Source organism: Vicugna pacos, chromosome 20, assembly GCF_048564905.1.
Source record: "Vicugna pacos chromosome 20, VicPac4, whole genome shotgun sequence".
Taxonomy (NCBI): Eukaryota; Metazoa; Chordata; class Mammalia; order Artiodactyla; family Camelidae; genus Vicugna; species Vicugna pacos.
The window spans coordinates 41,700,650-41,717,807 of record NC_133006.1 but is presented as its reverse complement, the minus strand read 5'-3'; the positions used below and the strand labels follow the sequence as shown (position 1 = coordinate 41,717,807).

The window sequence follows — 17,158 nt, the reverse complement described above, 5'->3', positions numbered from 1 at the left end:
ATATATATATTTACTATGAAAACCTAATAGAGAACAGAGGCGCACCTCCCGCTCCCCTCTTTTGGGTCTCGGAGAATGTTTGCTAAACCTTTCCCTGGGCCCTGGCTCTCGGTCTTGTCATGGTCCCCTGGGGTCACACACACAGAGGGGGGGCAGTAGGTCCCGGTAACAACAGGGATGGGGTGGGGAGGGTACAGCTCAGTGCTAGAGCGCGTGCTAAGACAGCACGAGGCCCTGGGTTCTACCCCCAGCACCTCCATTTAAAAAAAAAAATAGAAAAAACAGCGGGGTCAGACCTGAGTGGCCACAGCACCACTCGGGAGGACTTCCCGCCCCGTGTGACAGGCTGGTGACAGGCTGGACACGCTGTGAGCACCAGGCAAACCAGCTCCGAGAGCAAACCCCAGTCTGAGAGTTGCAGAGTCTCTAATTTCCCCTCCTGCCACATTTCCCAAGCCTGGTTCCCCGACGTTTAAAACACTGATTCGGTGAGTAAGTAATTCCATCTCTTCTGTCTGCGCGACTGAGGGGAAGAACAGAGTGTGGGGGCTGCTTTTGGAACAGAGGTGACTTATAATCATTCATTTGTAAGGCTTCCAAAAGATTACCTTGCTGGGGCCCATCATCTTCGGAAAGGTGTAGGAGGAGCAGCCTTCCGGACTCAGGCCCAGGGGGCTGAACGGGGTGTGAAACGTTGCCTTTCAGGAGGAAAAAAAGAGGAGAGAATCACTTCATCCATCATTTCAAAAAAATCACTACTTGTCTATATCCTTGTAACACTTAATTGAAGAACAGGAAAAACAATTATTGCTGTGGCATGACCACACAGGCAGGCCTGGGTTTACTGTGCTTCGCAGACGTCACGCGTTTCACAAACTGAAGGCTTGCAGCGACCCTGTGTCAAGCAAGCCTATCAGTGCCGTTTTCCCAACAGCATTATTTTTAATTAAAGCTGTTCTTTAATGTCTAGTTGTCTTCTTAGACATGACGCGATCGCACACTTAACAGACTGCAGCATGATGCAAACATCACGGCGTATGTACTGGGAAACCACAAAACTCCCACGACGCACCTCACCGCGACGACGGGCTTTGCCGCGGCGTTCGGGGACGGGGCCCGCGACACGACACCCCGAGGTCTGCCTGTGTGCACACAAGATCCGCCCTCTTACAGTACGAGGTGTGATGAGTTTTAACAGGTGCATTCGGTTACATACGCACCACCGTCACCAAGATACAGACTATTTCCATCCCCCCGAAGTTCCCTTGTGCTGTGTTCAGTCAATCTGTTCTTTTTAACCCCTAAACAACCACTCAACTGTTTTCTGTTCCTGGTTTTGCCTCTTCCAGAATGTTCCATACATGGAATCATACATTCTGTTGCCCTTCGCCCTTCTGTGGGCTTCCGCCCTGAGTCACCAAGTTGTTGCGCCAGGGTTTGTTCCCCATTCTTTCTGAGCAGCAGTCCACTGCACAAATGTGTCACAGCGTGTCCATTCATCACTGTGGAAGCCTCTGTGGTATTTCTAGTATTTTGTACATTAAGAATAAGGTTATTATGAATATGTGTTTTCAACTCTTTTGGGTAAATACCTAGGGGTGGAATTGCTGGGCTGTGCAGGAAACGTGTGGATTAACTTTATAAGAAGTTGCCAAACTACCATCCAAGGAGGCGCACCATTTAACAGTCCTGCCGGCAGTGCCTTACTTCCAACTGCTCCACGTCCTCCCCAAACCTTTTTATCACGTCTTTTACATTTTTTTTGCGGGGGTGGTGGTGGTAGTGATGTTTACTTATTTATCTATTTTTACAGGAGGGACTGGGGATGGAGCTCAGGACCTTGTGTATGCTAAGCATGTGCTCTACCACTGAGCTATACCCTCCCTGCCAGTCTTTTAAATTATAACCACCAGTTGGTGTGCAGTTGTGTCTCGTTGTGGTTTTAAACTGCACTTCCCTCACACTAAGGATGGGAGCATCTTTTCATGCGCTTACCAGCCATTTGCACGTCTTCTTTGGTGAAGAAGCTTACAATACTTCGCCCACTTTTAAAAAATTGGATTGGCTGTCTTTATGACTGAGTTGTAAGAGTTCTTTGTATATCCCGTTTGCAAGTCCTTTCCTTAAGGGTGTCTCTCTCATGTGCATTTAAGAGTCATTTACGCTTTATTTTCTGTGGGCTACTCATTCCTCTGAACTGCTCAACTTTATATCAAGTTGTTGATCCATCACGTCACAGACATATTTAAAACTCAGATTAGCCTCTATTATGTGAGTTGAAAACTACTTCCCCAATCTGTCATTTGTCTTAATTTTGCCCCGGTTTTTTGATCAGCTTTAAATGTCAGAAACTACTTTAATATTTACTTAGAATATAGTCATTTTCTTTTTTTCTAGATCTCAGAAATATTTTTTGTTTCTTGATGAATGAAAAATTCTTACAAAAGGAAGTTAACTTATAACTGACGGTTCCGTAAACAGAATATCGAGACTTCATTTCCCATCACCACACCTGGTGTTACTTTTCATGAATGTTGTTAGAAGACGTACATACATAACGTATGAAGCATATACAGTAAAATAATAGAAATGTAAACAGTCATTAATGTCACCTATTGTCACTTTTCCCCTAAAAGAAAACTTTGAGGAAATGTACTGCGAAGTCTCAGCCTAAGGAACAGAAACAGAAAACTGAAAAAAAAAAAAAAGAAAAAAAGCCATCCCTGGTAAGGAGCCAGAAGCAGGTGTGTACCAAGCTGCTGACGAGCAGCATTTAACTTGTGTATAAACATTATTATAAACAGCTTATTTTCAGAAACAGAGCAGCAGGTGTAATTAAGGGTCAGACTGGCGTCAGGCTCCCTGGTGGCCCTGGCGTTCCTTGACCTCCCTGGACCACAGGCCCCCCTGTGCAGAACAGGGGCGGGAGCGCCTGTCTCATGGGGCAGTAACGCGGGCACACCCTGAACACGTTCAGTGCACGTCAACTCACTGCCTGCCACACAGCGCGCACCCAAATATTTATTGTTTTTATGATTTTCGCCTTTCTACTGACCCAAAGAGGACACGTGCCAATTAGTGACAGAAGCTAATAAGGATTAATTACTGCCCACAGTGAAGAAGAATTTCGTCACGTGGGTTAAATGTTAACCCTCATTTACTACAGTATTTATTCATGAAGCCGGGAATGATAAATCCTATAAAAGCAATTCCTCTCCACAGCTTCTTTCTTCTATGTCTTTCCCTGATTTTAAATTGACCTTTGGTTTAATTCAGTTGTGTGAACTCTTAGCAGTGGTCACTAATTGTCAGATATTTTACTTTGAGCCAAATCTTTTGAGCATTTAAAAAAATATATTTTAAGTATATATATATCTTCCTCGTCTCAATTTTAATTCAAATTCTATCATAAGATGGAAGTCCTAGAAGTCTTTAAAAAGACAATGTATACGACTCCCTTTTTGAATTCAGTGGGAGAGTCGGGATAAGAGTCCAGTGTGATGGCATCTGGCCTCCAAGCACTAAGACTGAGGCCTCCCAGCTCAGCTCAGGACCTCCCGACCCCACCCCGGTTCAAAGCAGCTCACTTCACTGGTCAGTTAACATACAGAATGTGACCAAAGGCTTCTAATTTCTGCTTTTGAGGGGAAACTTCCACCTATAAAGGTTAGGTAGCCCCACATCGAGAATCCCATTTGCTACTTTTGTGGAAAAGTTATTTAGTAACAAGAGTTAGATCTGACAACACGGCCGAACTGACTGAATGGGACCCAGTAAGAGACAAACCGAAAAAGTTAATGACCCTAATATACGGTTCTACTAGTGGAGGGAATGCCTCCGAACAAAAGCAGGGACCTCTTCAGCGGGGAAAAACCACATGCTCCCCGCCCGGCTCACGTGAGCCAGTTCTACGAGGCAAAAGTGAGAGTCACTCTAGGTGCAGTTAACCCCGAGAGGTGGTTCTTAGTCCTGCAGCAAAGGTTCGAGGGTGAGAGCTCCAAGACAAATGTTCGCCACGTCTTTGTTTACGGTGACAAAAGCTGGAAATACCCTAGTGTGCCAGCGTCAGGGACTGGTGAAATTAGATAAATTGCCCAAATGGTAGCACTGCTTGTCTGAATGGTGAGGTACGAGTGACTCTCCAATTGACCCACTTTTCTTTGTACTTTTCCATATTTTTCAAAATTTTATTTTCTACGACATGTATTTGCTATGACATGTATTCGTGCATGGAGTATGAATAGAAATTAAAATCTAGTTTATTCGATGGTGAACAGGAGGCAAGGAACTTCTCTGAGCTTTGGTTTGCTTACCTGCAAAGGAGGGAGTGAGAATACATAATGCCTGAAAGTCCTTTTTTATTCTAGAATTAAATTCCAGAACTCATCTAGTTGGAAAAAATGATCAAATAACTCATCTGCAGAGCCTCCAAAGCTGCTGTCCACAGCCCCACGCCGGTAACAAGCTTTCAAGGTCTCCTGACTATTTGGGAATAAAATGGAGTAACTGCTGTGTAACAGGAATAGAATACAGAATGAAGGCGCTGGGGTGACGCTCACAATGCTGGTGTTTAGGAAAACTCAGGTTAATAGTGAAAGGAAAATAAAACGAATCGAATTAGACTCATTCTATGGGAAACACGTAACTGCAGTCCACTCTACCGCAAACCACCCGTCATCAGCCTGTGCTCGCAGCAGCGAAGGAGAATTCAGAGGATCTCATTCTTACCCATGCGACGCCTGAACTTCTGGGAGCGGACTCACCCTGTCTGATGCATACACAAGGTCGAACAGGCCGAGAATGGTGACGGAGATGCCTACGGCTGGGCCGTTGACCACTGCGACCAGAGGCTTAGGAAAATCTATGAAATAGTCTACAAATTCCCTACGGACACGGAAAGATAAAAGTATGTGTAAACATTTCTAAGGATCATTCCTCAAGTATGGGTGACACGGGGCGAGTCTGAGATCACACCCTTTTCTGGCCAGGCCAGGCCTCCGCATCGCCCAGTAGGGCCTCCCTGTCTCGCCACCTCCCTGGCCTCCCACACCAGACCCCTCTGGGACCCACCTAGTGGCACTGGAGGGACACTCATAGAGTCCCCCAGGTGCACCCTGTTTCAGGCCGTGTGTGGCGGGCAGCGCGGTCTGCGCCATCAGTCCCATCTACTACAGACTCAGAGGTGAGGCCGGCTGCCTGAGCACGTGCCGCATGTCACAGCTCGGCGGGGACAGATCAGAGCGTCAGAGAGAAGCCTTCGTGTCCTCTGTGTTTGCTGAGAGGACTTCAAGTCTCCTCTCCCCCCAGCCATGGGAGTCACGCCCTCCTCTGGCCGGGAGAAAACTGGCTGAATTTCTGTGCCTCAATAGCAGAGAACCGTGTTTACTTTGATGCTTTCCCACCAAGTCTTGTGCGGAGCAGCAGGGAGAAGGGGTGACAGGAGTTACAGGGACGAGGCGGACGCCCACCCATCGACAGGAGCAGCCTGGACAAACAGGCTCGTCCGAAGTCACGGCTGACGGCGCTGACGCGAGGGGCTGTTTGTTTCCCTTCTGCTCGGCTGCCTCCCATACTGATGAACAAGGATAAGCCCCCGGGACAAGCGGACGCCCCTCCTACCTCAGCAGAACGGCGTTAGTCCTGGCTTTCTCCTCCGGCCCTCCAGGGGGGATGTCGGTGAAGTTGGTCAGGTCGTTCCCACTGCAGTAATAGTCACCGTTTCCTGCAAACAGAGCCCACGAGTCACCACTCATCCGTCCTGCTGCTCCTGGGTGTCTGCCCCGCGCCAAGCCCGGTGCTGCGCTCGGCAAACACCCTGGTGAACCAGCTATGGTCCCTGCCCTGACGCCCACACTAGGGCATCAGCTGGACCTGGACTGAAACACACGTAACTAAGTGTGCGCAATGCAGCCGATACCCAAGGGGGCACCCGAGGACAAGAGAGCATGCAGCGGGGTTGGCTCACATCGGGGAATTCGGGGAGGAGCTTGGCTAGAGGAGGGACAGCTGAACTCAGATGTGAAGGATGGGCAGGTGAGACAGAAAAAGGGAGTGAAGTGAAAAACAAGGACCTGCTTGTCCAGCACAGGGAACTCTATTCAATACCTGGTAATAACCGGTAATGGAAAAGAATCTAAAAAGGAGCAGATGCACATAAAACTGCATCCCTATGCTGCACACCAGAACTCACACAACCCTGTACATCAACCAAGCTTCAAAAAAAAGGAAAAGAAAAAGGAAGTGGGGACAATATTCATGCAGAGGCGACAGCATGTGCCAAGGCTCTGGGGAAGGGGGACCCCAGTGTATGAGGGGCTGAAAGCACCACGGAGCTGGAGCAGAAGGGACCACATGGGGCTTCATGGCCCAAGCTCTGTCTTTTTTTTTTTTTAAATTGAAGTACAGTCAATCACACTGTGTCAACTCCAGGTGTGCAGCACAATGTTCCAGTCATGCATGTACTTACACGTATTTGTTTTCATGTTCTTTTCCATTAAAGGTTATTACAAGACATGGAACACAGTTCCCTGTAGAAGCTCTGTCTTGATTCTAAGAGCCATGGAAGGTGTTTTGCTTTGTGTTAAAGCATACTTTACTTACATTAAAATGACCAGTTTTAAACACTCGGCTCAGTGAGTTCTGATCATTATAAAGACCCTGCACGTGCTCGCCACCTAGAACCAGCCCCAGCCCCTCCACTCCACCGGCTCCCGCGCCCCTCACCAGCCAGGCCGCCCCACCTCACTGCCAGGCGATAGCTTTCTGCCCTCAATCACCACGCGTTAGTCTTGCCTATTTCAGAATGTGACCAAGGTGGAACCACACGCTACGTGCCCCTATGGGTCTGTAAGCTTTTGCTAAATCAAGTTCTAAAGATTCACCCGTGTTCCTGTCTCATTTTTTCATTCCTGTTTATCACTAGTAGCATTCCACTGCATGAACAGTCAGCAATTTGTTTATTTGCCCATCTATTAACGCACACGTTGAGTTGTTACCAGCTTTTGGCTACTGTAAATCAGGCTGCCACGAGTTCCCGAAGAGCGGCTCTGTGGACAGAACGCTTAACTTCTCCCGAGGGCCTGCCTGGCGTGGCCAGGCACATCACCAAGCGCACGTGCATTTAACTCCACGACAAGCTACCGAGCAACTCTCCGAAGTGCTCTCACGTGGGAGATGCGCAAGGGGTCCAGTTACTTCACATCGCCACCAGTGTTTGGCATCTTCTGAACGGATTTTAGCTGTTCTGGTGGGTGGAACAGCTCACTATAGTTTGGGTGGCATTTCTTTGCTGACTGGTGGCACTGAGCCCCTTCCCATGTGTTCACTGGCAGCTCACATACCTTCTCTTCTGAAGGGTCCGAGTCTTTTCTCCAGCTTTGAAACCTGGTTGCTCACCTTACTAATTTTCAGGGGCTCCTCACGCATTCTGGATTTCAGTCCTTAATCAGATTTACATACGGCAGCTTCTTTTTTCTTAGCTGGGGTCTGTATATTTATTCTCTCACTCTTGCCTTTTGATAAGCAAACATTTTAAATTTTGATGAAGTCTAATCTGTCAATCGTTTCTTTTACGGTTAATGCATTTGTCTTGCCCAAGAAGCCTCTGCCTCCCCCAGGGCCACAGAGCATCTACGTTTTCTCCCAGAAGCTTTCTGTTTCTGGATTTTATGCTTAAATAACTTTTAAAGCCCATGCAGGGTGTGCGATGTGACTGAAGACCACCTTCCCTCACGTAGATATCTAGTGGCTCTGGCATCATTTATGAAAAGAGCTTTCTCTCCCCACTCAATTGTCCTGCTGTCACTGAAGAGTTTTAAATGGGCGAGGAATAAGATTTTTATTTGGAGAAAGATAACATTGGATGTAGTGAGGAGACTGGACTGGGCACGGGGGGGCGTCAGCAGCCAAGGGGACCAGACAGACTAAGGAGCCCATGGAAGCCAGCACCAGAGGCAGAGACAGAGGGCCGAGTCCAGAGACGTGAGGTGAATGGGACTGAAGGGGACATGGGAGGTGAGGGAAGGACAGGCGTCAATACTGAATGTTAGCATTCTGGTCTCCACAGCAGGGTAGATATGGAGCAACCACCGTGACATGGAAACTGAAGAGAGTCGAGAGAGAGAGATGGAGGAGGAGACACCAGGAGGGCGTGCCAGGTGGGGGACTAGCCAGGAGCCCCGTGGAGGGTCCCGCACTGGAGATGCAGACGAGGGAATCACTGGCCTGCGGGCTTTTGGGGGAGGGTGGGCGTGGATGAGAGGGGGCCAGCGAGAGCACTGAGTGAGGACAGAAGACTGCCCAGGGCTGAGCCTTCAGGAACTCACCTACTGGTTGGCCACACGGAGGAAGAGTCTGCAGAGGAGGTCAGAGAGGGCGGCCAGAGTCAGGAGAACAAGGGCGGAGGAGGGGGACCGTGGGGGAGACACGCTGGTGCCCCGGGAGAGCAAGGTTCACCAAGGAGGGAGAGGCAGGCGAGGCCTGGCACGTGTCCCTGGTCTGATGATACAAAGCTCAGTGGGAACCCACGCAAAGGGCAGAGGAACACACCGGAATGGGCCCAAGGGCAAGTTTCAAAGGAAAAACCCTGAGCACGTGCTTGTGGTCTGGCTCGAGATAGCTGTATCTGGGGCGCTGAGGAACAACGAGCTGCGCACGACTGAGCTAGGATTTGTACATGATAAGTCTCTTCCTTAAGGTTTTCCCTGTGCTTCTGCCAGATGAGAACAGTGGCATAAACAGTACTTCCAGGAATTTCATGAACAATGAGACTTCTCCAAGCTAAGGCTGAGCTGTCCTGTGAAAGCGGCTCAAAACAGAAGCGATGGGTGACAGAGTGACCTGGCAGGGTTCAGGAAACAATGCGAGCAGAAACCGCAACCACTAAAGAAACGGCGCTACCAGGAGCGGTGGAAAGGGGAAGGGGCAGTGCTGAGAAGGCAACCAGGGACTCGAGAGAACTGAGCAAAACACACGAAAAACAGAAGAGTTAAGAAGTCAGAGAAAACAACAGGTAATGGTCCCAGCAGACCAGACGTTTCTTTTTCAAAACCAGAATTCTTCAAAGAGATCAACTGAAACAAAAATATTCAGAGATATTATCAAAGAAAACTTCCAACAATGCCTTCGTAATCTGTTTAAAAAGGATATATTATTTCCTAGGAAAAAGTGATAAAGAAAGGAAAAGTACCCCATGGTCTTCCGGGGGGAAAAATGACCTTATGAGGGCGCTAAAAACAAAATTAACGGTAGCCTCGAACTGCTCGCCAGCAACATCTGATGCTAGAAGACAACGGAGCTCTATTTAATAGACTCTAAACTTGGAAGAGAGGTTTGAGGTGGAATTCACACTAACTTCCTTGCCTTTCACAGGGGCAACTACAGTGCAAAGGGAGTAGCGTACAACCAATGCTGATGGGTACCACATAGGCCTATAAAAGTAATTACTAAAAGCAGTTAAAAAAAAACCACTTCCAAACCATGAGAAATAAAACACACAAACCGAAACAAGAAAAACACAGACCATGAAGTGAAAAATAACAATCAAAGGAAGCACTACAAACAGAAAGCACATAAGACGCTCGAACTACGATGTGCCGCAGCTGTCACGTACGTGAGTCCAGGCAGGTACACGCTCCTCTACAAGAAAACTCAGACTGGACCACAGGGGTGAGACCCAGCCATGTGCTGTACGAGACACAGCCGGTAAGACGTGATTCAGAGGCATAATGTTAGTAGTGAGGTATTAAGAGGCATCAGTTCTACCATCATTTTGTCAGAGGTGGCTATAACTTGAAACTTTGCTAATTCAGAAAAGCATCAAATGGTATCTCATCATTTTGATTTGTTTGTGGTTATTAATCTGGTTGCGTTTTCCTGGACTTTCTCATATAAACTGCCTATTCATTTCACCAATTCATCTAGTAGGTCTCAGTACTTTCCTTAGCAATTTGCACCTGCTTTTTACATGATAAAGATATCAATCCTCTGTCGTGTTTTTTACGTACTTAAGAATCAGAGTGTCTCAGTACTGGAAAAGATCTGAGAACTTATCTGCTCGTGGGAAAAGCCCCCAAATAGAGATTTAATTAAGAAATCCAAGAACAGATCTTACCTGTTAGCACAGTCAGGACCGAGTCGTCCTTGCTGGCAGCCTGAAGGGCAAGCATGATATCTCGATACATCTAAGTGACAGGGGGAGGGGGAGGGAAAGAAAAAACTCTGAAAACAATGACCATCATCCGGTGGATCCCAGATGAAGCCCACTTTCTGTAAAGCGCTAAACACACTGGCTGTATTTACAGAACCCAAAGGGCAGCCCAAGACCCCGCAAAGACTTCCAGTGCTCCCCCAGTCACCTGGCGTGTGTGATGCACCAAGTGCGGAATACCAGACGCTGGGGAACACGTCCACTTTTCCCCAAACGTGAACAAACAAGACACAGTCCCTGAGCTTCTGGAATGAACAGAGGTGGGTAGCTCTAAAACGGGTATAAAGCATAAAGCAGCAGAACGCTCAGAGGAGGCACTGGTCCTTTCCTGGGAGGGTAGGATGCGGGGTGCCCAGAGAAAGATTTCTCCAGAGCAGTCTTCCACCTGGGACGTCGAGAGACAGCAGGCGTGTGGCAGGCAGTCTGGGAGTGTTAATGAGAGTCAGAGGCCGGATTCTGTCAAGAACAGTGGACCCAGTATTTTAAATCAGCAATGTCTCTGAAAATCCTGGATGTGCAGCTGGTATAGCTTTTAATGCATTTAAAATAGAGGCAGCTTCTACCTTAGGTGAGACTTCAGTGCGGGAGAGGGTGATGGAAGGCTGGCATTTACAGATAACACGTTCTTGATTGAAAAAATAATGTATGAGCAAAGGGGAAGTCATTTCCACTGAGGGAGGGAGCAAGGAGCTAATTCCACTATTACTAAAGTTACAACGACACCGCAGGACGGGGTGACAGTTTAAGAGCCAGGATGCGGAGACGGGAGAGATCAGGGCTCCGACTCGGGTCTTCCTGTGTACTGGTTACGTGAACTGGAGCGAGTCAGTGCTCAACCTAGTCATTCTCTTGTTAAGTAGTAGTAACAGTGACTCCTTGCGGGGATTAAAGAGACCCCTGTCTAGAAAGTACTGACACACCCGAGGCACTCGGCGAAGCGAACTTGTTACTGTTACCATCACCATCACATAGAAGTGAGTCAGGAGGAAAGGAAACAAACACTTTGTTAACTGAACAGCACACAGCCAACTTCATGGAATTCTTACTTAAGACAAAAGTTAGCATGCTTTTCCTACCACAATAGAGATGATAAACCCAGAGAAAGGAGGTTCAGCACTCTTGACACTGACCCCCCAATTCAGTACCAAGCACCCAATTAATTCCCTATTATTTTCCCTTCAAGGGGAAAGAATTGAAGTGGCTATTTTTTTTTAAACTGTGAGTCATTAAAAAAATATGAGGTATAGACATTTAACATTTGTTTCAGGTGGACAGCATGATTTGGTAATTGTATGCACTGTGAAATGATGACAGTAAGTCAAATTAACACCTGTCACCACACAGCTACAATTTTTTTCTTGTGGTAAGAAGTTATAAGATTGATTCTCTTAGCACTTTTCAAGCAGGCAACACGGTATTACTAACTCTAGTTGCCATGCTGTCTAGGACTGATTTATTTTATAATTGGAAGTTTGTACATTTTGCCCCCGCCCCACCTCTGCCAACCACCCATCTGTTGTTCTCCATATTTTTAAGTGAGATCATATGGTGTTTGTCTTTTCTGAGTTCACTTAAAGGCAGCAATGCCCTCAAGGTTCATCCATGTTGTCACCAATGGCAATATTTCATTCCTTTTTATGGCTGAATAGTATTCCACTTTGTGTGCATGAATACGTGTGTAAACCTGTGTGCGTATCACATGTTCTTTGTCTAGTCATCCACCGATGGACACTTAGGTTGCTGGAGTGGCTGTTTTTATTGTCATTCGTTCTAGTTCAAGGACAGATTTGCAGACTCCTGCTGCCTGTGGGAAGCGGCCCCCTCAGGCAGAGCTGGGTTATGATCCATTTCGGTCCTCTGCTTCTTCCTTCCATATGCACAAGATACGGCTCCATGTGAGCAGACCAGTGCTCACCCTCAAGCCCAGGTGACATGAAGATACTCCCGGGGAGTCGGTGCCGACATTAGAGGCCCTCTGTGTATACTCTGTAACAGCAACGTGGGTCTCATTTATATTTAAGCCCTTTATCTGTGCTTCCATCATTAGAAAAGTTGCAGTGCCTTCTGGACACATCAAACCTCCTTGAAACTCACAAGTTTAAATAACGAATGCCCAACCCGGCTGTACGAAGCAGCCACAATTACTGATCTTCCTGAATGAACCAAACAAGAGGTGTCACAAAAACAGGAATGTAGCAGCACAGGCTTTGAGTGAGCTGGAGAGAGGAGGGAAGGAGCAGCGGGATGAAACCCCGGGCAGGTGATGCTACCTGAGTGGTGATTGCATTTTTTTTGGCAGGCCGGTTGAACGTGATCGTTGTGATGTGGTTCTCAGAGGTCACCACCAGGTCACCTCCCGCTTGTTCCCCGTCCGCTGCAGGCTTCGCCGGGCTGGGGGGCTCGGATGCAGCGCTCAGGCTGGACACCAAATCCACGTAGTTCTCCCTGGCAGTTTCCTGGGGAGACACAACAACTTGTTTCAGCCCCTGGTCAACGAAGCAGCAGGCTGAGAAACTCAGTGTGCTAACAAGGAGCCAGCTGCGATGAAGAGAGGAGAGAGGTTCTGGTGCAGCAGAGGGGCGTCCAGATCTAGAAGGCGTGCGTGTGACAGCTTAGTCATCAGACGGACCCGACCTCCCCCAGGAGCACAGCGAGTAAAATAAAAGCAGAGTCACCCGTGAACGCACCTTGGGCAGACTGCCAAGAGCACTCCACGCGTCCCATTTGGCCTTATTGACCAAGTCCATCATACCTGGTTTGGGCAAATTGCACGGTCCCTCGGTGGCCTGAGAAAAGAGGAGGGGCAACTATTGGTCAACCCCCCACGCAAACTGGAGCCTTGCATATTTACGACCCAGGAAGCACACATGAGTGTGAGTCCACCGTCCCCTCCTGAGCAGTCTCACAAGGCACATAAGCCAACCTGGGTCCCCCCCTCCTTTGGCCTCTTTGATGCTCTTGCTAAAAATGTACAAACAACAGGAAAAAAAGACTAGAGAGACAAAACACGCAACAGGCTATCAGTCCCTAAAGTAAATTATAACTGCCTGCATGTGAAAGCAATGCAGGATAAGGGTTCAGGGAAAGTATTTAAAAAAGAATCCCAATAGTTCATTAGTCCTACACTGACAACCACAGTCTTCATGCACAATTGAAATATTCAAGCAAACGATCTTCAAAGGTAACTGGCCAACAAATGTGTACAAAACACAGTATATTCTTAAAGCCTGTTCAAAGGTACTGCAAATCCCCCACTAATTTCGTGCTAGATCTCTGGTAACTCAGCAACAGAGCTGTAGCTGGGGGAGCATGAGGGGAGCCCTCAGAGCCACTGGCCCTTAGGAAACCTAACTGAAGGCCACGTGCACAGAAAACAAAAAGCAACTAAATTTTACATGTTTGAGGGTAGGGGAGTGAGTGTTTTGAGATGAATAAAACAGGTACTCAATTACTCGTCAGAAAGGGCAACTTACCACTCCGTTTAATAATCACATTTTAAACATTTAAATTTCATGACATAATTAGCTAAGAGGAAAGAGGCTTTGAAAGCCAAAGGCAGCACAGGAGTCTAAGACTCTCCAATGAAAAAGAGGTTAAGAGTCACCCTGCAAGAGTTAACCAGCTGAAAATTAGAGGCAACACTGGCCGTCAAACTGCCCCCCACTTCTGATACCAAGTGCAGGATTGAGGGGGCTCCTGAGCTGGGGGTCAAAGAAGGTCTAGATACGTGGTTGTTACACTTTCCAGTCTCTTTTACTCTAAAGTGATCCCGAGGGGCTGCTTTTCGCCTCAACAGTATTTTGAGGTCTATTGTGAGAAACTCTCTAGAGGAAAGGCAGCAACACAAACCCTAGAAACATTCAGGCTGCATTCTAGGAAAACATACAGCATATCGATCTGAGGAACCACCTGCTCAGAACCTCTCTCACCTGCTTATACAGCGCGTAGAGTTTCAGCTTCACTTCGTTTCCCGGGTCCTTCTTCCAGAGTTTCACCTGACGCAGTGCGCTCTCAAAGTCCTTCTGGCTGGCCCTCATCACTGTCCTGCCCAAGTGCAGGGGCAGTGCCTGGAGGTGGAGAGCCTGCAGGGGACTGTAAAGGGGAGCTGGTTTCCCACCCTCCCACCCTCCGCACCAACACACTCCATCTCTCCAGAAACATCCTCCCTCTGCTCGCCCAGCGACCTGGTGAGTGCTTTCCAAAGCAGTCCCTAGATAAGTAATCAATACAGAAGCCAAATGCGGTCATTTTTAAATTAAAACAGCAGCAGCAGCTACAATCTGGCATGGCATTTGTAGCAATTACAATGAAACAGGTAAAAGCACTCAGAAGCTGGAGGGCCCTGTGACTCTGCCCCTGGCACGGAAGAACTGTGAGAGGGGGAGGGGGTGGCCGTGCATTTCTCCTAGAAAAGGCACATCTCAACTGGCTTTGAGACAGGATGGAAGGGGGCACGGCACAGCCACTCAAAGAATGCCACAGCAATTAGCATCAAAACTATTAAAGATTCAACCCCAATAGGCCTTGAGACTCAAGATAACGAGAGATTTAACTTACAGTAGATTTTGAGCTTCATTTATACGCCTGCGGTAATATATTAACATGGTGAATAACATGCCCAAAGGCGCCATGACAGTGCCAAGGGTAGCCACGAAAGGTCAAAGGGTGGGAAATGGCCAACTTCCTGGGAATCCCAGCTCCTTCCCGAGGCTACTTAGACTGGTCCTTCCACTTATTAGCATATGAAGCCACCAAGCCCATAAAAACTCGCCTGGCAGCCGACCCCCTCTCTCCTGTTTATGGAGTGTGTACCTACTTTTAATCTCAGCACCCAATCCCCACAGCTCATGGCTGTCCTCTTGCCTTTCAATGTATCTCTCTGAAAACATCTACCTTTACTCAACTGTGGCTTGCACCTGATTTCTTTCCTGCGCGAAGCCAAGGATCCACACTTGGCGGGGCACGTCCCAGGGACATGGTCCTTCTCATGCCCCACGTCTGTTCTCCTGCATCAGCTTTGGACTTTATGTTTGTCATCACCCCTTGCCTGGAACAGTAGTATCTATCATCTGTTTGGGGGATATGATTTCTTCACTGGCTTATTAAGAGACATTCTCCTGTGTGCTACTAGCTTCTGAAATTATGATAATTCCCATGGTGAATTAGTGTTAAACGAAATATTGGCAAAGACAATCTTGGTCTCTGAGCACAATGTGCCTGTCCCACCCCCCAAACAAAACCTGGATACTGAGACCAGGGGGTAAAGTGCACAGAAAGAATTCAGGCATTTGTGTCCCAAAGTCCAGAAACAATCTCTGCAGTTGAAAACTGAGTCTCCCTAAAACCAAGTCCTGAAAGAGCGAGCAGGAGACTAACAAAATAGCTTCTCTGATGCTCAAGCTGTTTGCTGATTCATTCGGATGTAAAATTCTTGCAACCAGTTTTTCTCTTTTATCTGACAACCCCCCCATCTCTGCTTCACTTGCTGAAGAGCTTTTTACACTCTCCACTCCCTATGCATTCTTTATCGGGAAGAGCTATCATTTAACCCAGGAGCTGTATTCCAGAAAGGTGATCATGGGCTGATAGCCTCAAAGAATGAACAGACCCTCCAGGGTTTCTCCGTGATGCCAACTGGATTCATCAAGAAGCAAGCAGCAGCCTAGAAAACACCGATTGCTGCTGCCTTTCTGCGCCATCCAGTTTTTCTATAAAACCTCAGGACACCAACCCCAAGAGGGATTCACGGTCTTTAGCCTGTGACTTTCCTTTGCCTGGCAAAGCAATAAAGCTGCTCTTTTCTCATTTTCCCAAAACTCTGCCTCCAAGTCTCAATTTGGCCATTGGGGTACAGAGGCCAGTTTTTTTTGGCAACAGTTCCCTTACTGAGTTTAAGATTCATCTCTGTCCAAAACTTTATGCCCTTTCTGGTCCCTTCGGACTTCAATCCTGTGCTAAGCGAACACTAACCAGAGTCAGACAACTAAAATTGCTGTTGTCGATTACATCATTTTTGCACTAAAATTGCTATTACAGACATCACTGTTAACGTGCATCCTCGCTGATGAGCTGATGAACCCTAGAGCCATGGATCACCTGGCCTGAGAGGCGTAAACTAGAGCCAATTAAGATGTGTCACAAGAGGATGAGTAACCCCAACTTCTTTGTTGTTCTCCATAAACAAACAAACAAACAAACCCCTAATGAGAGACCAAGCTGGAGTGGATCTGAGGCTTCTCTCCCACTGGCTTGCTTGGCAGCCTGTAACAAATCCTTCCTTTGCTGCAAACACCTGCTGTCAGAGTTTGGCTTTCTGCCCCGTGGGTACACAAGTCCTTTGCTCAGTCACACAGTAACTGATTAACAAAGTATAAACTCTTATCAGGTCAATTTCTTTCTCTTTGCTCAGCAAAAATGTGTCTCCTAACACACACACAGATGAAAAGAGGGTGGGATGAAGACACAATCAGTTTTTCAGAACAGATGAGTGGTAGCTGGCATTCCAAACCCAGAGTGCTGCTTTCTTATGGAGAGGTACTGACCTGGGGGAAATCTACCTGCCCTGGATGCTAGCTCACTCGCCCCTGCGCTGAGCAAAGCGCTTCCGCGCTCGGCGGCGGGGACCGCGCGCGGGAAGGCCGGACCCCGCCGTCCCGACCCTCCCGGCCCGCGGGAGCGCGAGCTCCCAAGCCCTGCCTGACGTCGCTCTCTCCTGGAGACCCGAAGACAGACAGGGCCGCGCCCCGCAAGGACGGCAGCGTCCCCCGGCGACCCTGGGCCCGCTGGGAACTCACCTTCCCAGAGCGCCGAAGCACCAGCGCCGCGCCAGCCCGCAGACCAGTTGGGCCATTGTGGTCACGCGACGTAGCAGGGCTTGGGAGCCGGACCCCAGGTGAACGCCCGACAACTGGTCCGGGCCGGAAAGTGATAGGTCGGAAAGGGAGTGGGCGG

The 17,158-nt window shown here is 48.1% G+C and overlaps 1 protein-coding gene across 3 annotated transcripts in view; it reads right to left on the bottom strand.

Moving 5' to 3' along the window:
* Nucleotides 1-17,158, bottom strand: part of ECI2 (enoyl-CoA delta isomerase 2) — a 19,202-nt gene extending 2,044 nt beyond the window's left edge. The window contains exons 1-8 of one of the 3 annotated variants that reach the window (XM_072945745.1): nucleotides 17,002-17,158; nucleotides 14,137-14,299; nucleotides 12,895-12,993; nucleotides 12,478-12,663; nucleotides 10,112-10,181; nucleotides 5,620-5,722; nucleotides 4,764-4,884; nucleotides 609-698 (exon numbers count right to left, since the gene is read on the bottom strand). In XM_072945745.1, coding sequence (XP_072801846.1) covers nucleotides 609-698; nucleotides 4,764-4,884; nucleotides 5,620-5,722; nucleotides 10,112-10,181; nucleotides 12,478-12,663; nucleotides 12,895-12,993; nucleotides 14,137-14,299; nucleotides 17,002-17,057 — 888 coding nt within the window. In that variant the 5' untranslated portion in view covers nucleotides 17,058-17,158. The remainder of the gene's footprint in view (nucleotides 1-608; nucleotides 699-4,763; nucleotides 4,885-5,619; nucleotides 5,723-10,111; nucleotides 10,182-12,477; nucleotides 12,664-12,894; nucleotides 12,994-14,136; nucleotides 14,300-17,001) is intronic. The other 2 variants (XM_072945747.1, XM_072945746.1) reach the window with 2 other exon arrangements.